Genomic DNA, 24,241 nt, shown 5'->3' on the forward strand with positions numbered 1-24,241 from the left:
ACCTGAAAGTCTGGGTCTTTAAGCAACATTTTCTCCTTCTTTAAGCATTGATGCTGTGGCTTCTTAAGTGCCAGATATTTTTTCTGTGAATGAAATTGGTTTTTTTTCTATGTGGAGGAGGAGAATAAGATCAGTGAAAGCAGACGTAACTACCCCATCTGAGAAAGAGCAGAAAGACTGGCAATGTGTAATTAGAGAACTATACAACCAATGACATCTTCATGACTCTACTTCTTTAGTTCCCTATGTAGCAAATCTCTGCCCATAACCTATGCAAAGTGTGTGTACAAAATAAAACTTTTAAGTGAAACCTCATCATCTGACATTGCTGTTTTCATATGCATTTTTCAATCCTATAAATATTTTGTTTTATCTAAGGATTTATTTATAGTGTGGAATGGACCTCTGTGCCTTTTGCAATTTGACCTTGGAACTAGCTACATTGGATGTGTTACCTCAGAGGAGGCATGACATCCTCCTACAAGGAAGGGTGTCTGCCATCCAGCATCCACTGCCATCCCAAGAGTCACAGAAGGAATGAGGTCTTGCCATCGTTTGTTCTCTGGTTCTGAATGTCATGCTATTACTGTTGCCAGATATTTGTGTGATCTAGTCATAAAGATTTGGATCACAGAGGTACAAACTGATGGTCCTCTGAGATCATCGAGTCCAGCCATTAACCTAGCACTGTGAGTCCACCATGAAACCACGTCCTTAAGCACCACATCTTGATTTAAAACACCAAGTGTGTTTTAAACACTTCCAGAGATGATAATTACACCAGTTTTCTAGGCAGCCTGTTGTAATGATTGAGAACCTTCTTGGTGGAGATTTTTTTCTAATATCCAGTCTAAACCTCTCCTGGCTGAACTTGGGGCTGTTTGCTCTTGTTGTATCATATGGTGCTCGGAAGAAGAAACCAACCCTAAGCTCCTTTCAGGTGGTTGTAGAGAATGATAAGGTGTTGCCTGAGGCTCCTTTTCTCCAGGCTAAACAATCCCAGCCTCCCTGCTCTGGACTCGCTCTAGCAGCTCAATGTCCTTCTTGCTGTGAGGGGCCCAGAACTGGACATAGGGTTTGTGGTGCCAAGTACAGGGTGGTAATCCTTTCCCAGGTCCTGCTGGCCACACTATTGCTGGTACAGGCCAGGATGCCATTGCCTTCTTGGACACCTGGGCACACATGGATCATGTTTGGATGGCTTCCAGGTCATTTTTCTGCAGGGCAGCTTTCTACCGGGCTTCCTACTCACATTATCCCTGCTCCAACGTGGGGCCTTCCCAGGGGCCGCAGGGCCGGCCCAGCCGGGCCAGGCTCTCTCGCAGGCCGCAGGGCCATCCCTGCCGGGTCTCTCCTGCCCCCGGCCCTGCTCCCGCTGTCCCCTCGGGGCTCGCAGGGCTGTTTCTCGCTCGCTTCCCCTGGCTCAGCCCTGGCTGCCGGGCAGCGTTTTGCCCTCCCTTGCCCAGGCTTTCCCCGGGGCTCAGGGGCTCAGCCGTGCCCTGCTCTGCTGGGGTGCTGCAGCCGCTGGCGCCGCCGGGGCCGACCCGAGCAGCACCGGCCGCTCGCAGAGCCAGCATCGCAGCATCGGGCACCGGGACACTGCGCCCAGCTGGGGAGAGAGGGGATGGTCTCGTCCGGATTTACAGGGTTGGTTGGTTGTTGGTTTGTTTTTTTTTTTTTTTTTTTTTTTTTTTTTTTTTTTGTTTTGTTTTGTTTTGTTTTTTTTTGGTTTGTTTGTTTTTTTTGGGGGGGTGGGGGGTTTGGTTTTTTTTTTTTTTTTTAATTGAGTTGAAGTTTTTAGATGCTCTTAGAAGGACAGGAAAAAAACTCAAGGGTCAAACTCTAGACAGAATTTTGCCAGCGCTTTGGAATACGGGAAGCCATGAATTATTTATGTCTGACTTGCCAGTATGGTCCCAAAAGGCTGGTAGTATTTTCCCTGTTCATCTGTCTATGATCGCCTAAGATTTTAATTTGGATCTCTCAGGAGCATGTTTATGCTCTGACTTACAGAATTTCATCTGTGTTTTTGTGGCTCAGATAGAAAATAATGTTGCTATTGTGGAAATTAAATGCAGCCAAGTTACTTCTAGCAGTTTCTCAGCTATGGCGTACTCTCTTAAGGGGCTCAGCTTTTCTTTTTCTTCTTGTACTCCCTCTAACTTTCCCTTTGTTTTTGGTGCTAAGTTAGTGTGGGTTAAAAGGCTATCGGCCAACCTACTTTATGATGAAAAATGAAAAGCATTAGGGTGGCTTTTTTAGAGAAGGAAAGGTACCATGGTCATTATCATTATGTGCGAAAATGCTTTTTTGAAGACAACTGGTGGAATTATTAGGGTTTTTGTGACCATGCTGAACAGTGGAGGAAACAGACATTAAATGTATTGTATTAAACAGCAAAGCAAATTTTCTACTGATAAGGCCAGTGGAGCCTGGAGCAGAGGCAGGTAGCTAAGAGAAGTTGCAGTGAGAGAGGCTGTGCAGGATCAGTTCTGTGTGTTAAAGATGTGAAATGACAGAAAAAATCTGCCTTGTCTAGAGATTTGGTAGTGGGCTAGGGGTGCAGAGGCTCATTTCAACCATATTTTTTTGTAATTCGACAGTACTAGCAGTTTTAGGTCCCACTGAAACCTGAGAATGTAAAATTTCTTATGCTGAAGACTGAGCTAAATTAAAAGTTCATTTCTGAACAGATGTACAAATGCGAGTGCTTGCTATGGTGATGTTTGCTGTTGAAACACTGTTTTATGTTGCTGAGTCATGTTTGTTTTTTAATCTACTGTTTTTTAATCTACCTTGAGTACAGTTGTGTCTCTGCAGCTTGTGAAAATTCATTCTGTGTTTCCTTTCTGTATGGTATCTCATACAAATTTATGTAATGAACAAATAACTGTTGGAGTCTATAATGTTAACAGTTCAGCTGGATATCCCAGAACTGTAGAACCAGGGACACTGGGCTACTAAGTGCTATTGGCTGCAGCCTTTATCCTTGAAGAACTATAGTAACAAATGAACTCATATGATAGATGTTTGAAATTACATTCTCTGTCCAGAACAAATATTTTAATAGGGGCACAAAACATTCCTTTTAATGTCAGAGAAATTTATTTTGATTTTTCTGTTTCTAGATGAAGGGGACATGTGCAGCACGCCTTTTTAAAAATCTTTTTAAATCTTTTTCTTCCCCCATCTTTTAATATCTCTATTTAAAAATAAACTAACAAAAATTATGGGAACATGGAGTAGCTGCAGAATGTTAGCTACTATCCAGATATTGAACCTATTTGAACCCAGTACAATTTATGACAGTAGTTGATTATGTAATCAGGGTTTTTTTTTCCATTTAAACTAATGCTTGCAAATGTAGATTAATAAAGCAGTTATTGAAGTGTTCTTTGGTGAAAACAAGGAGTTAAAAAAAAAGTACGGCCTAAAAATTAAAATTTACTGAAATTAAATATAGCCCTAAAAGAAGTTAACAATAGCAGCAGGTAGCTGCTGCCTGTGTCTTATGGATGTAATTGTTTTGATCTCGCATAAACTGTTGTTCTTGCACCAGTGGCATCTTTTTGGTCACAGAGCAGCTTCCCTGTTGGCCATGCAGCCCTGCAGTCACTCCCAAATACCCTTTACATATTCTGGAGCGTTTGTGCTACGGCAAACATTTTGTGTAGTCCTGGCCTCCCAGTCTCGTTTCCTTTGCTGGGTTTTACTCCTCGGGCGAGTGTTGTTTATGGAGCGGCCGGTTCAGCAGAGCCTCCCCGCCGGGGTCAGGCGGCCCTGGGGCGGCGTGGGGATGAGCTGAGCAGGCAAAGGGGCTTTCCCTGAGAGCTCCCTCAGCACGGCACCGACAGCGGGGTGCAGCAGGGGTCTGCTCCCAGCCAGGGAGCCTGAAAACATTTCCCCAGGCGCCTCATTCACAGCTCTGGTTGAAATAAACAGGGCAAGAGATCTTTCTCCTTTTTAATGCCTTTATTAAAAACTAGCTCGGGTGGGAAGAACCGATGGGTCGCGCTCACGCCGCTGCTTCCAGGAGTGGCACGGAGGAGGAGGAAAAGTATGGCCATGATGTTTTCTGAAAAATCCTTTCCTTAGGATTTTTTCTCCTGAGAAGCTGAGAGGCCTCAGGAACAAAATGTAAACAATGATTATCTGCTGCTGTGGGATGCAACAGGTGCATCTGTGACTGGTCTCATGTGGTTGTTTCTAATTAATGGCCAATCACAGTCAGCTGGCTCGGACTCTCTGAGACACAAGCTTTTGTTATCATTCCTTCCTTTTCTATTCTTAGCTAGCCTTCTGATAAAATAACTTCTTCTATTCTTTTAGTATGGTTTTATTATAATATATATAACAAAATAATAAATCAAGCTTTCTGAAACATGGAGTCAGGTCCTTGTACTCTTCCCTCATTCTTGGACCCCTGTGAACATGGTCACAGAAAAGTGCAGCTTGGTCCATTGGTTTGTGGGCAGAGCTGGGGGTTCAATCCTCACAACAGCATCAGGAGGCTCCCAGTTGTTCAGTTTGACATTTGAGATCCTCTGTCCAGGCAACATCTTTTGGTTAGGGTGAGGGGTAAAAAAGGTCGTAGTGGATACTGGATTCTGTTCCTCATGTCCAGACATCACTCTGATCCGTCAATTCTGTGTTGGCTCGTTGTTTTTAGGGGTTTTTGTTAGGTTTGGTGAGTGGCTTCTTCCTTTGCATGCTGGTTCCAATGTCATTTGCATGCCAACTCCAATGTCCCCTCCTCTTCACTTCCAGGAAGCAGCAGCTCTACGAAAGGGGGAATTCTTAACCATCAGCAACAGGTAGTTAATGAAAACAACAGGTGATTATAACAACAAACAGTTAAAACTCCACCCTGGCAGCAACCAGCCCAATCTGTGAACTCTGCAATTTTTTTTAAAAAATGTGCAGCTTTTCTCCTCCTAGCACTGGTGTTCCTGCCCAGCCCAGCGCCGTGTTGGATGCAGTTCTTTGAGCCTCATGCCGCTGTAGTTCCATGCGTCTCCCCAGTGAGCTGCCCCGAGCAGGGAGCACGGCTTCCCTGCGCCTGGAGCGAGTGCATGCAGGGCAGGTGGGACTGCTGCTGCACTTGGCCTTGCTCATGTGCTCGGGTCCCCTGGGCTCCTTCAGGCTTCACAGGCCACAGAGCTGATAGCAAGGAGTGTTGCATTACAGTGATTTCTGCAAAGATCGCTCTGCAAAATTAACTATCGGGCAACGAAATCAATTATTTGGCCATTTGTAATTTTTTTGTATGTAAATAGCCACACCAAAAAGAAAACTATTTTTGTTTCTATTATGACAATATAATTATTAATTTACTAAGAAAATATAATAACTAGATGGTTTGAAAGCAAGGTAACAGAATAAAGATTTATACGTGTGTGCCTGCATGTCTTTTCTCTGGTACTTACAAGATGGCAGCAAGTTTAATTGTATGTCACAAGCTAGTTGAATTCCTATAACAGAAGTCAGTTCTTTTGTTAAAAAAAAAAACCCAAGAAAATGTAATCCAAGAAGTCCTTTTAGATTGAGGGATTGGAATTGTTAAGAAGTTTTGTTCGGTCTGCTTGTCCTGGTGATAGAAGAAGGCAGGTTTTCCAGGTTCCCCCCAAGGAACCATTCTTTTCCCCCAAGGTTTTCTAGTTTAGCTTCAAATAGTGTTTGTGTCTGAAGCAAGGGCATTACCAGAGCCAAAGATTTGGTATTTACCATTGTCAGCCAGATTTGCTTACGAAAAGAAAGCTGTATGAAAATATGTGGTTTCTTTAACTGAAATTATATATTATCACATTCTTCAATATATAAACTAACCTAGCCTGAGATTTAGGGAGATTTTTCTTCTAACAAATAACTGGCTTTTTTATGAATAATCTGTGTTTTCATGTTTTTGTCTTGCATATGTATGCCAGTGTCTTGAGCTTCAGGAAGCTTTGGAAAAATACTACCCAGCTGCGCTAGCTGTGTCTTCTTGGGCAGCACTGTGGCTTCAGAGACAAAGCTTTATAGAATGTCTTTTTCCCTTCTTTTAGAGATCTAATTTCCATGGCAGACTGATGCAAGGATGCCTGGGCTGGGTATAGAGTTCCGTATTTGTTTTTACCAACTACCCTTTCCTAATGTTTTCAGCCTTTGCACTTCTTCAAGAAAAAGCTGTATTACTATATTCCAGCAGAATAGAGCCAAGGCAGGAGTTTTGCTTTTTATGCAAGTGGTGACTGCTCTGAATATGCCCACTGCTCTTTATGAGGCCCATCCAGCTGGCAGCCTGTGGGCCACTTCTCTTGCTCAGAACAATTCTGGCCAGCTCCCACATGGACATGATTTTATCCTATCGTGCCTGTGCATAACCATGCAAGCTGCCTCTCTGCTCCTTTATTTCTGGAATGTGGCACAACGTGTCTGCCTCTGGAGATGTGCCTATAGTGACATTTAAACAGAGATACTGCACTATAGCTTAGCCTTCAGAAAGATAAATCATTCCACAGTCACACCACTGTTTTTGCCCTCTGAAAAGAAATGCTAGAAATGCCTTCAAATGCCAAAGCTCTTTTTCTTTTCCTTTTTTTCTTTTTTTTCTTTTTTTTTTATTGGTAAGATATCTTAAAAATAGCTTAACAACTGGTGTGCTGTTTTTCATAAAAATACTCAGATAAAATGTTGGCAAAATCACCTTCTAGACTAGAAGAAAGTGTATGAAAGTTACCTAGATTTAAAATATTACACATGGTAAATAAACATGTGTGTTAGCAAGCAAACACTAGATACCTTATATTTCTCTCATGTATCATTTGTTGGGTTTCTGTTTGCAAAGCATTTCATGATTCATTACTTTCATGATACTGTAATTTTATGTTGTATGCTGCCACTGGAATACTATAGAAAAATCACAGCTCTAAATTATTTGAATCCTGACAAATGTATGGCTGGTAACTATTTCAGAGTAAGACTGGGAGATAATTTTTTTGTTTAATTTGGGAATTTTTTATGTTTTAAATAAGTGATATATTCTACAGTATAAAAGTATATTCTATAATTTTTACTTTAAATGAGTGTTATTATTCTTTTATTTATGAGTCTGATATTTATGAGGTTTATGATAACAAATCCATTGTTTTATTTTTCCATGAACTGCAGAAACTATGCCTGTTCCAGACCAGCCCTCGTCTTCTGACAAGACAAGTTCCCTTAGTCCTGTGTTGAACACATCCAATGGCGATGGCTCCGAAACTGAGACAACCTCTGCCATTCTAGCTTCAGTCAAAGAACAGGTAGGCAAGTGATGCATCTGTAGGCTGGAAAACTGGAAAACAATAGTATGATTTACTGGGGTTTTTTTGGCTTTTTTTAACAAATGTTTCATAGCTGGTATCTGAATAATTTAGTTCACAAATGCATATTGCAAAGAATGTGAACCATTTCTTCATGCTTTAGTATACTTCTGGAAGCTTTCCTACAGTAAGTTTAATATAATTTGTTTTAATTGCTCATTTTATTCTCCATTTTCACACTTTACTGTGGATGATGGTTTTCTGATGTCTCTCCTTTTATTGTTGGCATCTGCATGTGGAGTTACAGTATACTGCCATGTAAGAGTTATAGACAAATGAATTGTGGATAAGGTGTGTTATTGCAGAATTTTTTAAGGATCAGTAAGAGCCCTAGGATTTTAAAATTTATATACATGTTTTTGGGAGTTTTGTTTAAAACTTAATGTGAGATTGTGTCAGGGCAAAACTGGGTATAGATAGAGACACTCAGTTTTGGATGATTAAAACAAAAATATGAGAAACTTTCAAGGAAAATATCTTCAGTGTGATGGTCTGCTTGATGCTAGTAAGACAGATTTGACATTTTAATGTAAATTTTTGTGGGCTGAATGTCAGAGATTTTACTTTTAATGCCTTTTTGTACTTTAGGAGATGGTTAATATTTCAGTTAATGCAAACAGCTGGTCTCTGTCACTGCCTCCTTTGTTTTGACACATCAACAGGAATTCCAAGGAGAGACGTTAAAATCAGCTGCTTTTAGGCAGTTTTCTCCTTGCTGAAGGTGTTTAAATTGTTTCTTCCTTTATCAGGTACTGATCTTTCCTTGCCCAAGACGTTGACTTGTTCTTGATTTAAATTAATGCATGAGTTCAGCTTATGATATCTCTCAGCCCTGGAATAATAGCTCTTGAGTCTTAGAGATCTTATAAAAATTATAACGTCTCTCTTCCTTGGTTTTTTTTTGGTGTATGCCAGTTCTCTCTTTTGGGTGGTAGAGGTTAGTCATATTTTCTGTTCTGAAAAGAGGAGTGCAAAAATGAAATGTTAAAATGTGGAGCTTTGTCTAGAGATTTGTGGCACATCATTGGAATTGAAAATTGCCCATGGTTTAGATGTTTGTATTCTCTTCCATGTCAATGATATTTCTTGGGTGTGTGCCAGTGTTTCAGCCTGTGTCACTGCATTATTTTGTAGAAAAATACCTGCCTTACTTTCTGACTCTTTGATAGTGAGAAAGTGTACAGGGAGATTACATAGAGAGAAGCTGTATCTGTGTGTTGGAATGTGAATCACAGTATGGAATAGTGTCAAGAACTCTGTTGTTTGGTGTTGTGATTTTCACTAGTTTACACCTGGTTATGTGTTTTACAAATGAACCTTCCACCCTTATAAATCAATTGAGTACCAGAGGAAATTGCTGCTGAATCCACCAGATGAAAAGGATTTCAGGTGGTAATATATTAGCAAAGTTATTTCTGATTCCTGTGAACCACAGCAGAAAGGAGCCTGTAATAAAGTAGTTCTGCATTCACTTATCACCAAGAACAGCCTAGCCAGCTAACCTAAGGTACTGCTGACTAAAAACATAATGTCTTGAACTACTGTAATACAAGGTACCAAAATTTAACAGGTGTTCTCTTAAGGAAATTTGCTTCTTGGCAGGTATCTCTAGTCAGACCTATCTTGAAGCTGGAAGACTGTACTAAGCTCAAAAACAAGCCATAATAATAATAATAATATCAATAACAATGACAGTGAAAATGGCCATAGCAATAATAATAATATTAGCAATTATAATAATAACAACAACTACAACAACCCCAAGCCCCCCATCCCCAACCTACTTTCGGCCTTTTTCCTCACAAGATTGTGTGTTTTGACACACTTCAGTTATTTAATATTCTGTTCTGTTGGAAAAATTCTAGGTAATGCCACAATCCTGGTCTTCAGACAGATGAAATACATTGCACTGATTCTCCATTGTTGGAGTAAATGAAGTTGTTTCTAACTGACTGTTCAAATGGGTAGCCACCTCCTTTTTGGAAGAACGAAAGTGTTACTTTACTGTCTGGTGGGTGATTTTGCTCTGCAAGCTCTTTGACTGTAGCCAAAAATATAACTAGAATTACACAGATACAATTATTCAAAAGTACCGTCAATATTGAGAAATTAAGGTGTTTTTCAACATATCAGTCATAATTAGGATGGTTTTCAACTAATCAAGTATATTACATTTTCTTTTTCTCTGCTGATGCTTAGCTTTAAGAGGTTTCCTTGCATTTTTTCTTTTGGAACACTTGGGGTAACTTCATGTGCTACTTCTCATAAAATAAATAGAACATTGTCACTGAGTGATGGCAATAAACTGTGGTATCTATGATATGGAAAAAAGTCAAAGGTGTTTGCAATCTTTGAAGAGGACAGGATACATGAAAGGCACAGAGAAGTGGTAATAAATGTTGTATTTTTTTGTTTTGCTTGAATCTCCTATGTGAAATTTAAATGATATAATGAAAATTTGTCACATTTTGAGGAACTAATTTATTGGGTCTAAAAAGTTTATTGGGGTAAAAAATTGTGCATGCTATGTCAAATGTAAAGTGACACACATGATTGTCATGACTCAATAAGAAGATTTAGCCACATGCTTTTCAAGCTGAGGGAATCTGTCAGGAGAGAATTTTGCTGTTGAGGAGTTAGATTGATTTTGGAAAATGCAAATGCAAAACTCCTTGCTTTGAAATACAGGCCATTTCATTTGTGCTTTACCTCTGGACAAGCGTGCTGATTCATGTTTGGGTTTCAGACTTCAGAGATGCTGTTCAGAACTGATAGATATGGAACTTGAATCCATTCTTTATCCCTTGCTGTGAACTTTCTTAAGGTTAGACAGCACTGCTGGAGGCAAGGTCAGGATCATTCACCATGTGTCTAAGAAACCATGAGATGCCAGGCAGTGACCTTTGGCTTAGCTGTTTTTGAGCAGTCCTTATGAAGAGAAATAGTAAATAACTTCTGTGAAAATGAAAGTTGTTTTGGCGTTATTTTATGTGGGTTTTTTGTGTGGTTTTTTTTTGTTTGTTTGTTTGAGATTTTTTAGACAGTATAAAGTTCTTTAAAGAGAAATCAAGCAATAAAGACATAATTTTAGTTTTCCATAAAATGGATGAAGCAGTTTTTTTCTTACGATATACTGGCAAACACCTTTGGCCCAATGCTTCATAGATTTTAGAAAACCTAAGGCCATTTCTCCTTGCATTTTGTCATCTGGTTTTGCATCTGTAAATATGGGAAAACTTCTTCAACAAAAAGTGAGATATCAGGACTCTTAATTTGTGAGAATATATGTGATAGACGCAACTATTTCTGCAAAAAGTATGATGTGCTTCTGATTGGGAATTTCCGCCTGCAAAAGAGGCTTCTGAGCCCACTTGTTAGAAAACATCCAGGGAAGAGAGCTGTTGTTGATGCTTTTTTGAAGGTGGAAATAGCTGCTGGGGAGCCTTTTGAGTAAACATGTAATGAAGCTGATGCTTTTCCTGGAAGTCTCCAGGCATATGTAGTTCACAGTACTTGGTTCTTGGCATACATAAAACTGCTCCCTTGGAAGCTGAGCAGGATTGCAGTGACCTAGCAGAGGCTTCTTTTGGCAGATTTTATTTTTATAGGAACACTTGGAAAAGATGTGATAATTTAATTTCCTAGGAGTAAGATCCATCTTGAAGTATGGGCAGCTATTTTCAACTCAGAAATAGTATCATGCATCTCTTTTTATTTTCTTTGTGGCTCTAGATTCCTTTAGCATCTTAGTAGTAGGCTGTTTCAGAGAACAGCTTTCACTTTCAGAAAACTTATGCAAAGAGCAAGTTGTGGCAATGTTAATATTTCTTTTGAATCTTTTTTATGCGTACCTATTTTGAATAAAGATACTTGTATCCAGTTGCACCCTTTAAAGAAAAACATTTAGACTAATTCTTTTGAAATATTTCTCACATGGTTCAAATAAGTATTGATTGATATGTGCTTTAAATCATATCGCTGACTCCAGAGAATACAGAAGTCTGGCTTTTATGGTTGCTGGTGGCTTTTGGATTTGGTTTGGGCTTTTTGGGTTGGGTTGTTTGGGGTTTTTTTTTTGTCTTTGTAAGATGTGCTTTGTTCCTAAAATGGCTTATGTTGCTTTTAATATTTACGATGTTTTTCCACTAGAAAGCTACTTGTTTGTCAAGAAATTATGAATTGAAACTATATTAAAATCATATACAAGGCAGTAATTACTAAGTGTTGCTATTCATGTCAGTATTAAATAAGGGCAATATATCTGACTTGAGGAAACTTTTATATTAAGTATTAGTACACTTTGGAAATGGGGTGATGTATGCCATGCACATCTTATATAGATACGTGTAAGTAAAACTGCAGTAATTTTTTTTTCCTTTGGTCTGTCTGGTTGTGTTTTTTGTGTCTTGATATCATGATTGAAGTTTTAGAAAAAAAATCACATATGTAGATAGATGCTTCAATTCAGACTTTTTTTTTTTTTGAGGTTTTAAGTCCAGAAGAGATGTAAAATCATCTAGTCTGACCAGCAGGTCATAACATTTCATAGATTCATCCAAGTTTTGAGCCCCCGAATCTGACTACAGAATGACATATGCACTGTTTTCCCTAATATAATGCATGCCATATTGTAATATGTAATATTCACCAAATAAAACTCCATTCTTGCCTTTTGGTACCAGTAATTACTCTAGTAGTATCGAGTGTTCAACAGGTTTTCTAAATAGGTTCAATTATGATATATTCATGTCTTGCTTCCCCTTAAACAGCTGGCCCTGTTTCTGCCTTCAAAAGTTCTAGCAACTCTATTTCGAAACAATGCTAATTGTATTCAATCAATATGTATTTCTTTCATAATTTTCCTTAAGTAGCATGTCAATATATTCATTTCCTTTAGTTATAGAAGTCCCTTGTTTCCAGTTGGGTTTTAAAATATTCCCGAGAGATATTCCTCTTCTATTTTCATTAATATATTGATTTAAGACAAGAACTGGACCCTGCTGTATTATATGCACTAGAATAGCAGAGGTCTGTACAGTAGATACCATGCTTCTAAGTTGCTGAATGGACCAACACATTATTGAAATATGAAGCTATGAAATACACCTGGTGCTTCCCAGATACATCTTCAGGTTGATGGGAATTGCTTTTGAGATGTCCAACTCTGCTACTGGAAATGGCAAGGTGAGTGGAGAAGTTTTTAAGCACACCATCACATTGCCTGTTGAAGAAGGAAATTGTGGAAGGGCTCACAGCTGGTTTGTGAGTCAGAAAGTTAGCTGAACAAGGGAAGCTGATAAGGGTTGTCTTTTCCCCTGAAAGGAGTTCTATCAAGGCCATTGGCATGGAAACAGAGGAGAAAAAATAAATGAGGGGCCTGCAGTTAGATTTTGTTGGAAAACAGTGGTGGAGACCGCCTTACACCAATGAACATTATGTTGATTTATTTTTTACTTTGTAGAAGGTATAAAAAGACAGCATGCTGCAAAAATAAGAGAGATAAGCCTTCTCAAATACATGGCGTTCTGTTTGTTATGACCATCCTAACAGTGACAGGAAATCATGGAATGGAGTTAGTATCCACCCTGCTCTGCAAGATTCTCAGGCTCTTACTTTAGTCTGGGACTGCTTTCACACAGTTCTTCAGAGCAAGTGGGAGTGTATTTGTGCTTCTCAGGAAACAGAAGTTAACAAGACTGGAGAACTCAACAAGCAACAGTTACTTGTGTTCAGGACCCTGTAGCTCTTATGTCATGCCAAAGGCCCTGTAGCCATAGGAGATGCAGAATGAAGAAACTAAAAATTGCTTCACTGATAAAAGGTTGCAGTGATAACCCAAAATATTTTTGGAATAGTTGGAAATGAGCTGGAAGTGGAAAGGTTTGAAATGAGCTGGAAGTGGAAAGGTTTCTGCAGAGATTTAGTGTGATCGAAGAGTATTGAGGCAACATATCCTCCCAGCAAAACTATCTTTGAAGAGAGAGAAGAAAATGCTAATTATCAGCATAAAATTAGAGTTATATATGATACTATTTTGACTTGAAGTAATGTTGAAAAAATAATATTTCAAAGCCAGGAATTTCAGAGGAGCTGGATAGAAAGCCACTTAGCCACAGCTCAGTCTAATGCTAATTTAAGGCATTAATAAAGGCCATCACAAAGAAAGGCAAAGTATATTTTCTTATCAGGCAGCCAGTGTATGAACATGCTTTTGGTAATCCCAAAGCACTTCTGCCTTGGCTTATTTTTTTTGCTAGTAAAATAGTGGAATAGTTTCAAACTTGGAATAAAGATACCCTATGTAAGTAATAATATTGATCTCAATGCCAACATAATTTAAATTTTAGTATATTACATTTTTAACATTTTAACATATTACATTTATAACGTTTTAAGATCATTGATTATTTTCTCTCTGGTTTCATTCATTAGGGCTTCTTTAAACATAAAATATTTTTACTTCTAAACCCGACTTTTTTAACCAGTGTAGTGGTTATTTCACCTCAAAGTCACTTGAAAGGCAGATCTGACCTTAAAATACTTACAAGAAGCGAGTCAAGTTGTGCCTTTTCTGTTTCTGACGCATCACCCTCTGTTGTACTGGCAAAAAATGTACTTTGCAGCCACGTGGGGAATGCTGCTGGGGAGCTGAGTGGGTTGGAAATATGAAAAGTTGAGATGGCAGCTTTGGGTTATTGGAGGTCAAGTGTGTTGCTGTCCCTTTTGGTGAAGGGCAGATGGGTCAATGTGTCAGCTTGTTTGCAAGTATTGGGCTTTTTTAGCATGGCTGTTGTAAACATATACTTCACGCCATGAGTTTAATCAACTTTGCTGTAATATTTGGAATTATTCAGAAAGCCCAACATAAAAGGCCTGTATAATTTTTCAGGGGGGGCAGAAGTTTTGGGTGTGTCTCCCACAAATCTGCCCCACTTCTTTCTCTAAAATCAAATTACAGTCTTTATGAGACTTAGCTATCTAACCTGTTTTCAGCATTTTTCTCTTTCTACACTTGAATTAGGCAATATTTATCAACGGTAATTGTCATTTGCATAGAGAATATTTGAGGCTTGAGTTCCAAGGCTTTCAAAACCATCACACCTCTTCAACAGAGAAAATTAGGTGCTTTTAAAAGGCAAAACTCTGAAGGCTTCAGTTAGTGATTGCTTTTATTTCTTTTGTCTTCTTGGGAAATGAAAAAAACGACTAGAGCACTTTCCAGATTCCGCAGTGACCCTGTTTACTTGTCTTGCCAGTGTTTTTCATGCAGCTTGCTCTTAAAACTTACATTTTAAATGGGATTTTTGAAGGAGATTTGATTTTTGTAATTATTTTAGCAATTTTTGTTCCTCTTATGTAATTTTGAAAACTTTACTACTTCTGTTGTGTTTCCCCATCTGTTTCTATGTGTTTTCTCACATGTTATTATTTTCTACTCCTGATGCATTTACTCCTAAAGGAAACTATATCTTCATGTGGATAGTTTAAATCTTTTGTATTTCTAGGTAAAACTACTTTAGGGGTAGGCTGAATTCTATTCATGTTATGCTTTGATGAAATAAGCTACAATTTAGTTTATCCTCATACATGAAAACTAGAACCCAAAAAATGCTAAACTAAGTTTAAACTTAAGCCTACCCCAGAGTTAAAGTACTTTACTACCAAAATAACCTTAACCTAGGTTGTGAGTTAGAGTTATTATAAGAATAAACCAGTTTAGAAAGACATATTAAATCGATTTCAACATGTGGAGTATGTACTTCTCTTTTTCCTCCTCTGAGGTGAAAATGTGTTTACCTCTGAAATTTCTGGTGAATTCTGGTTGCTTCTGATGAGGATCTTTCCAGTGTAAAGGAGTAAAAGGCCAGCAAAGGACATTATTTTTAAAAAAATACTTTGAAGATTAATAGTAAAGATTGAGACAAATTAATTGCTTAATTCATAATTCTTTTCCTCAGCATTAACACTGTATTTTAGGTAAAACTTTACTCGCTTTGCTTTGGAGGAAGGCTTTAGATGTATAACCTATAACATGCTTAATAAAGTCTGGAGCCAGACTTTTTGTGGGGGTTCCTTGTTACTTTTTATGAATGAAATTTTTTTTCTATGCAAAGAGCAAATCCAAGTCCTGAGGCCCAAAGATGTTTTTCTCCTTTTTATTTTCTAAGAGGTTTTATTGCTTTTTTTTTTAAAGGGGTAGATATGAGATGACAGCAGCTTAAACTTCTTTGCTTGTTGAGACCTTGTCATAGTGCAGTACTTTTTGACCATGTTATTTTAGATATGTGTAGAGGAATCTTTAATATATAGTAAAAAGGTTAATTAATTTCACATTACTTGCAGTTACAGGGGGTTTTGATTTGAAAGTGATACTACAATTCACTCAAATCACAGTTGAGTTAGTGAAGCGCAGCAATTGCGCCATACAATTGATACAATATAAATGGAATTTAATTATTTGGAACAAGCTCAGCCTCATGGTGTTGAGCTTCTCTCAGTCCTCAGAAAGGAATGTGTTTGTTGCAGTCAGCTGGAGGGCTACAACTCTGTTCAGAAAGGAGTTACTTGGTTCATTAAGAGTTCCATTTAATTCACATAAAGCTGTCCAGCAAGCTCCCCAGTGGGGACCATATTCCTTCCTCCATGTCCCGCTGAGTGCAATAGCAGGAGCTGTCCTGCATGCCTGGAGCTCAAGGCTGGCAGCCGCAGGGCACTGAGGCAGGTCTCCCAGGAGGGGGGTCCCACCTCAGCCCGCTTGCCTGGAGTCTGCTGTTGCACTGGGACCGCATCAGTCACTCACTGTCGGTGGGATCACAGCAGACAAAGTCACTTGCTGAGGGCATGACTGGGCTCTGCAGAAAAGCCTAAAACAATCTAAACACTTTTTATGTGAGTAAAAGATTCCCTTGATTAGAGTTATAGGATGATAATTTATGAGCAGGTCCAGTACATACAGAAGTTACATTATTTCTACCAGAAGCTAAAACTAACTTAACCCCTGAAATTAGTTTTGTTTTGCTCTGGGTCTACATTCCTTTCATTCAGGGACAGGCTCTTAGGCAAACAGTCAGAATACTTTGCTGATACAGTCGGTTTGTCTAAAACAAAGGCACCCTTGGGTTTCCCTTGGCAGGGAGATGAGTCTGGCTTCCTCTTCAAGGTTTGTGATTAATCATGCCATTATTCTCCCCTGAGCCTTCAGGTCGTGAAGCCTCTATTTATCTCTTCAGAGCATTCCTTCATTGTGGGTGTGTGTCTAAGCTGGGAGTGTGTAGGGGGCTGTGGGAGGAGGGGGTGTCTGGAGGAGGGGGTCTCTTAAAGCTCTTTGGCCCCTTATTTTAAAAATATATGATTGGAAAATCTTGTTTTGCCCTGTGCAGAAAATGACCTTTTTGGGTAATAATCATTTGTGACACCAGCTTTTGTAAGCAAAAACCTGCCACTGGTTATCTACTGGACAGCATACAGAGTAAAACTTCTGTTTCTATTAGTATTCCCTCAGTTTCTCCAGTCTGGATTGTAACACAGCAGATACCTGCTTGTGGTCTGTTTCCTTAGTTGCTTCAAAATGTGAACTGTACTTCTCAAATTTCATCTCTGTTCCTTTAGTTGCCACATTTGTTTTTCCTGGATTTCTCAAAAGGCATTATTCTTTAAGTTTTTCAGACAGTCCCATGTCTTATGCATTACTAGCTCCTGTCTGTGTTGATCTTTCCTTGCTTGGATTTCTAGTGCCCTTCAACATAACAATCTGAGTAATCTGGAATGACATTTTGCTGCTTAGTGTGGTATTCCATCACTCAAACCTGCAATTCATGTTGCACTGCTATCCCATGGCCATGATTATCCATCTACCCCAACAGTAACACAGTGCAGTTGTGTGCCTGACTGTAAATAAGATTTAAATTGAGCCATTTGTATACCATTACCAGCCCCTTCGTCCAGGAAAAATTCTAGTTCATGTTAACATGGCTAGGCAATTTTCAACAGATTTTTTCAGTGAAAATGAAAATAAAAAAACAAGCTCAGAATGGGAAAATTTTGCAACTTTGTGTTCACTTCTACATATTTCATAATCTTCAGAGTCTTGATGTAAATAAGTAGGTTTAAGAATTGTACTGTGTATTGTCTTGAAAACAGTAAATATTTTGTTCCCCCTGATTCCAGCAGAGTAAGACATCTTGGTAAAATCCTGTTTATATATTCAGTGTATTGCTATTTTCTGAAGTAGCTCAGTGCTTTAGGTTTTACAGCTGGTACTCCTGGAAAATATTGTTTTCATATTTCAAAGTAGTTGCAGATTTTTTCCTCCTTTTTTATTTTTCCTGTGCATAGTTAGATTCGTCTTTGTTCAGCTCATTGTCAATCTAGGTCATTATTTGAAGCTTTTGTTGACAGACCTCTTGAGGGTAAGTACATCTGATGCTATAAATAGGGCTGATTCTTCATAATAAGTCAGCAGATTCACTTGGAAATTCTTGGCTTTGTAGTAGGTTTGATGAAATGTAAGGTCTACTGCATTCTTCTGTCAGCCAGTAACATAATCATGTTTAATTAATTAACATCTTCAAAACTGACATTCCAGAATTTAGTAATTTTGAATTAATGCAGGATTACTAATTTTGTTTAGAAGGGTGAAATGGACTCTTTAGATGATCTCTTTTTTAATTATGTTTTTTAAAACTTCTATTTTTCTTTTCACAAAGCAGTGCTTGCACAAGAAAACTTGTTCAAACGCATTTTATGCTGTTCTCTTTGTTCCAGATCTTAGAAAATACTATTTCTCTTACTGTATCTTTCAATAGCCTGTGCTGTGAAAATAGATGATTCTTGGGATTAGTTTTTCGTTTGTTAGTTTGGCACAAATTGTGTCAGAGACCAACCAAATAGTACTCATTCTTGCTACAAAGGTAGGTGCATGGTATAGCTCCAAGATGCTGTTCTACTGGCTAAAAATTTTCAGGCATGGGAAAACCTGGGAATGGGTTGTGTTCTGTATGGCTGCAGCCACAGAAATGGAGTTAGGAGCAGCTCTGTCTGCAGCATGTGCATGGGCACCATTCTGAAACCTTTGACCACTGTATGTGGTGCTGGAGCTTTGAAAATCCAAAAATGACATCGTTGTCACATTCTGTACTAGTCCTTAAAGGTTTTTATAAACAATGAATAAATTCTTGAGATTAAACTAGCAATGTATTTTCATCCTACATGCCCAACAAATGTATTATGGAACCAGGTACAACACTAGGTAAGGCCTGTGTTGCTGAAAGTGGGACTGGGTGTCCCACTGTGGTGACATTGGGTTGAGAAGCAGTGCAGGTAGGGGTACAGACCACAGGCTGCAGGGATACAGACTGTAAGATGTGGGGATTTGCCAAAATCCCCACAGCCAAAATGCCCCCCCAGCCAAAAGGCAGCGCCAGCATCCACCCTGGAGGTTTGTCACACTGAGGCTGCATGAGGGGCTGACCAGCTGGAACCTCAACAGTTGTCCATGATGAATCTGATGGCCACTAAAACTGAGGTTTGGACCAGTGCCTGTTGGCTGATTCTGAATTCTCACTGCTGCTGGTGCTGTGCGTTACCTGCCAGATTGTCTGTCAGACACAGAAATATAAATTAATGGATAGCATATGCCACAGTGATGCCTATCTAAATGCAGAAGAGCTGAGTTAATAACTTAAATAAATCACTTATTTATTTAGTAATACATCAATATTTAAAGGCTGATGAGAAGTCCACTAAGTGCTTTACATTTAATTTTAGAAAGTGAACTACAGCTTATTCCACAAATTTTTAAAAATAAAAATAAATAAAAAAGTACTTTCTTCACCAGTGATGTGTCAGTGATCTGCAACTGTATTTTCATATTTGGCAGGAGAAATTTTCCAATACTTGGAGCCTTTGCTAGGTTGTTTTTGTGTGAGAGAGAGAACCTTTACGCTGTCACTAGTTCTAGTGCATTTTGGTTTGCAAAGGCCATACTTAAATGTGTTTCCTTTATGCATTGGGGTGAAAGGAATTAAAGCAATCTGTCTGGTTGTCATAAGTTTAGTCAGAGCAGAAACAAGTGTGTTCCCTCCTCTTTTTATCTTTTTTGTGTACAGTGAGATTCATGTGAAGCTTATTCATCTCAGTTTTCCCCACCACATAAGGAGTTCTGCTTTTTATTTTCATGCGTTGACAACTTTGTCTACTCCCTCTCAATCTGTGGCCATGCAAAGAGCTGCCTTATTATGGCTTCTTACACAGAATTTGAATGGTACATAGAGTCCCTTGAGTTTTTGGTTCCTGGTTTTTATTTACTAAGGTAAGCTGTGACTCTGTAGCCATAATGCAAGATTTATAGGTATAATTAACAACTTTTATGAGGCCAACTGCACCCTTTACTGTGGTCTAACTTATGCACCTCAGTATTTACCTTTTTTTTTTTTTTTAGTTCAGTGGTTCCTTTTAGTGTAGCAGTGCACAGATAGGCATACAGAGAAGTATTTTTAAAAAAGAATATTAATTTGTGTCTGTTCTGCTCAGTATTTTAGATATTTGTGAAGATTTCCACATTGTGAAACTTAAGTTTGATTTTTTCTAAATGGACTTCTTTGATCCGTAATCTGCATTAATAATCGTCATTACTTGAAAATGGAGAAATAGGCAGAGAAGTTGTTTAAACTCTCATCAATGATTGTGGTGAGGTATGAATGGACAAACTAAAGAAAAGTGAAAATCTTCTGGTTAACATTGAAAGGGATTAAATTAACATTGACAAAGATGCACAAGCGACTCAAATGAAAATAATTCTGATTTTAATTTTAATATTCTTGACATAGACCTTCCTAGTTGGGTGTGTTTACTTTTAAGATTTGTTTTCTGTATATGTACTTGAAAGAGTCATTAAATGGTGGCATCAGGGTGTCCTTCAGTTGTGGTCTAATATTGCCCTTTTTCCCTGGAGTTCAAGATTAATTGCTTTTGATAAAAATTGCCATGCAGGTTTTAAAATGTTTCTATTCATTACTAAAATGCATAATATGAGAAAGATTACTTCAGTTCCATTCACTCTGTTAGGTAAATTAAACAGGTTATCACCAGCTGTATGCTTTTCTTTCCCCCCTCCCCGGCGTCAGACTAGTTGATTTATAGCAGGAAAAACTCATCTATTTTCATTTCTTTTTCTGCAATGATCCCTGAGACTTCTAAGAATTTTTTCACCTGCATTACCTACTGGATGAAAGTTTCTATGTGTGATGCCTTATGTCACTGAAGAAAAAGCCTACACCACCATTCCTTCAAAGAACACAGAATTCATTCCTAACATTGTTATGATCTTTAAGTTGAATTCAAGTTTGCTGTAGTGCTTCATATAGTGCCTTTAATTTCTCCTGCATTATTTCTGAAGGAGTGAAATAGGAATCAGGAAGGCCAAAGCCTTCTTGGAGCTGAATGTGAACACATAGAATAGTGAGAAAGGATCCTTCAAATATTTTCCAGAGGGAACTTAGGAAATTTGCAGGTCCATGGTTGAATGTCGGCAGTAATCTAATGGTGGACGTAGAAATATAGAAAAAACAGAAATTTTCTTTGTTTTTTTAGTGGTTCCCAGACAAGGGACAGTACCATGACAGAGACACAGGTTCAGAACTTTTTATTAGAAAATGGATGTATTCACCTTCTTGGGGATCTATGCCAAGACTGACCAGAGCTCATTTATGTAATAGTACTGCAAGGCAGCTGTCATCCAAGAGGAAACATGGTCAGAGGAAAGTCCTAATCTTATAGCAGCCTTTACGAAAGTAAGGAGAATGGTACTGGGTGGGATATGCAGGCTGTGTCAGGTCAGTGTCAGTCTCCAGGGGGATCATGGAGAGCATCATCCTCCGATGAGAAGGGCAAGTGTGTCTAGAAAGAGTCAGAACAGATTTCTGCAGTGCATTCAGTGTTTTATTTGCCTGTGAATGAGGGGAGCACATGTGGTGTGGTGTAAACTGTAACTTTATTAAGGCTTCTGATTCCTTCTCCCACGCTGTTGTGAGTAGTAAGCTGAGGAAGCATGGGCTGGGTGTTGAGTGGGCTGAAAATTGGCTGCACTACTGTACTGAAAGAGTAGTAATCAATATTAGCAACTAACCAATTGACCAACTATCAGACAGTAAAGTGAAAATACTTCAAGGGTTGATTCTGGCACTCCTGCTACTCAATTCTGCAGTGACTTGGATGACAGAACTGAACAGAATGCACCCTCAGCAGATTTATGAATGATACTAAATTAAGGCGATGCTTGGAAAGCCAGATTGAGCTTCAGTCTTAAATCATTCTGAGACCTTGAATGAACTGAGGACTGAGCCAATAGGAAACCCATGCATTTAAAGAAGAACAGATTGAAATCCTGCATCTGAGGTAGAACAACACCATGTCTGGGAAGCACCTGTCTGAGTCACAGCCCTGCTGAAAAGGACCTGTAATCATTAGGAATGTCAAGCTGAATAGGAGCCAGCACTGCAGACAAAACTCCCTGTGTACTGAGCTGCATTAGAGGGAAGGAGGAAGATGACTGGCAGACTGAAGGAAATTGTTACCATCCCTACTTGGAGTTGCTTCTTGCACAACAGTGTGTTGTTTTGGTAACCCCAGTACAGAGAGGATATTGAGAAATCTGGAGTTCAAGATACTAAACTGGTTGGAGACATAGACAACATGATGTAATGGGAGCAGTTAAGGAGCTGTGATTTTCAGGGAGCTGGGCCAGGTGAAGCAGAGGCTGAGGGTGTGAGTTTAGCTTTAGTTCACAATATCATCAAAAGGAGGGACAAAGATGATGGCACCAGGCTTTTCTCAGTAGTGGTATACAGTTCAGCAGGGGGCAATACCATCAATTACAGCTTGAGGAGTTCAGGCTGGACACAGGAAAATTTTCTTCATGAAGAGTTAACTGTAGGAATGGAAGAGGTTACTAGAAACACTGTGAGTTTGATCTTTTCCAGTCAAATACATAAATCCTGATCTGGTGTTGGTAATGATCATATTTTTAGTGGGAGGTGAGACTAAGTGACTTCCAGCCAAAATTTCTGTGATTCTGTATTGATTCTTTGATAACATACAATTTTACTGAAATTATGATTTAAATATTTTTTTTATGTAGACTATGGAAAATAAAATGTAAGGGAGGACAGTGTAGCTTAACATTTCCCTCATTGTGATTACTTAGTTTTTAATGCTTTAAAAATAGTATAGAAACTGAGGGTAACTGATTATTGAAGTATAATCTCAATACTTTTCACTGTTTATATTAAGTGGCAAGCAATGGAATAGATCAACCAACAAAACTGGTGGATAAAGAGGAAAATTAGCTAACACAGAGTGGAATACTGGAAGATTTTGATAAGATTTAGGTTTTTTTCAACCCTGGAGATGTCATCTATCTTTTAAAATAGATTTTAGACACCAAGTTTATTAATTCTCAAACTCTATCAGAATTTAGTATTTGCAAGAGATAAACATGTGGAAATAAATAATTGGTGTTTACTTGATATTATAATACAAAAGTGTAAAGGTAGCCTCACGTTTAGATTTGATATCCTTTCTGTCAAACTTTGTATGACTGATCCATTCTTTTCACAATGCCTTAGCTTTTTAATTTTTTTTTTTTTATTTGGAAAAGTAGCATTTACCTTTTTTTCAGACAGCTTGCGTGTATATGTACAAGAAGAAAGACAGCATAGGTCCCTTAAGGGAGAGAGGGCACTTTTCTCTCAGTTGCTTGTGTCAGGTTGAATATCTGGAGAAGAGCAAAACAGGTATGAAAACGATGTTACACACTTTAATATGGCAAAGATTCCCATCTCATGAGGGCTGAACCTTCCCTTCAGAGGATTCAGAGCTAATTCATAGAGACTTTGGATCTCCCCATGTGACTTGGACCTCAGGTCACAGAAAATAAGTCCAGGCAAGTCAGTTAGGCCTTCAGCAGGAAAATTAATCACTTCATAGGCTGTGTGTAGCATGTGTAGCATATAAATAATTAGGCTGGAAACCAGAGCAAGATATTGCTAATAAAGGAGACTGAGAGATTTCATGTTGCTGCAATAAACTGACTGTCTGTGACTGCTTGATCTCAGTGGCACAGAGAACAGTCAACACTTTTTGAATGCATGATCAGTTCTGCAGGAGACTATTCTTTGTGTTAATCCTCAGATTCAGCAAGGTATTTCCTGGTGTTTGTTCTGCTCTCCCTTGAGCTGAGGGAGAAATACAATGTAATTGTTGTAATGATGGATTTTAGGATATAGTATGTTGATTGTTATCTTTCTAATACTGAACTGGTTGGCATGAAAATACATGACTTTCACGTCAGACACAGTTCTTGTTCTTTTAGGAGCTGTTTAGAAGAAGTTCCAGCATGCCAGATGAGGATTTCAGGCAACAGAAGTTTGATTGTGGCCTATTTCTGCCTATTTTATCAGACTATTTATACAGTAGACATATACCAATACCTGTTCCTGCCCTTCTTCCTTAAATCCTAAGAAATGCTTGGTGCTTTAAAGAAAATCTGTACTTTAAGGGCTTTTGTGAGCCTCTTGTAGTTTACGGAGGTGCTATTCAACAGTGCTGGTTTACCTTTTATGCTGCTCTTAATGAGTATTGTTGTTCAATTCTGGGCCATACCCTATAATCCAATGTATTTGAGCAGTGCCCAGAAGGGGGATGTAATAATAATAAAATTTTCTGCAGAATCTGCTGCAGCTAACGTGCATTGTTTAATGTGCAAGCATTTTCTTCAGCAGTCTGTTCACAGTTAAAGTTTACTTTCTCCAATTCCTTCTGTTGCATCACTATCAGTAAAACTGATGTTCTGCATTTTCATATACTTGTAAAGCCTTACTGTCTACAGCAAGTTTCTGTGA

At 38.6% G+C, this 24,241-nt stretch overlaps 1 protein-coding gene across 4 annotated transcripts in view; it reads left to right on the forward strand.

The window, feature by feature from the left end:
* The window catches only part of CTNND2 (catenin delta 2), a 635,183-nt gene that overhangs the window by 114,284 nt on the left and 496,658 nt on the right, over positions 1 to 24,241 (forward strand). For all 4 annotated transcript variants that reach the window (XM_058042059.1, XM_058042075.1, XM_058042094.1 and 1 more), the window contains exon 2: positions 7,150 to 7,283. In XM_058042059.1, the coding sequence (XP_057898042.1) occupies positions 7,150 to 7,283 (134 nt within the window). The remainder of the gene's footprint in view (positions 1 to 7,149; positions 7,284 to 24,241) is intronic.

The sequence above is a fragment of the Melospiza georgiana genome, chromosome 1 (genome assembly GCF_028018845.1).
Source record: "Melospiza georgiana isolate bMelGeo1 chromosome 1, bMelGeo1.pri, whole genome shotgun sequence".
Classification (NCBI taxonomy): domain Eukaryota; kingdom Metazoa; phylum Chordata; class Aves; order Passeriformes; family Passerellidae; genus Melospiza; species Melospiza georgiana.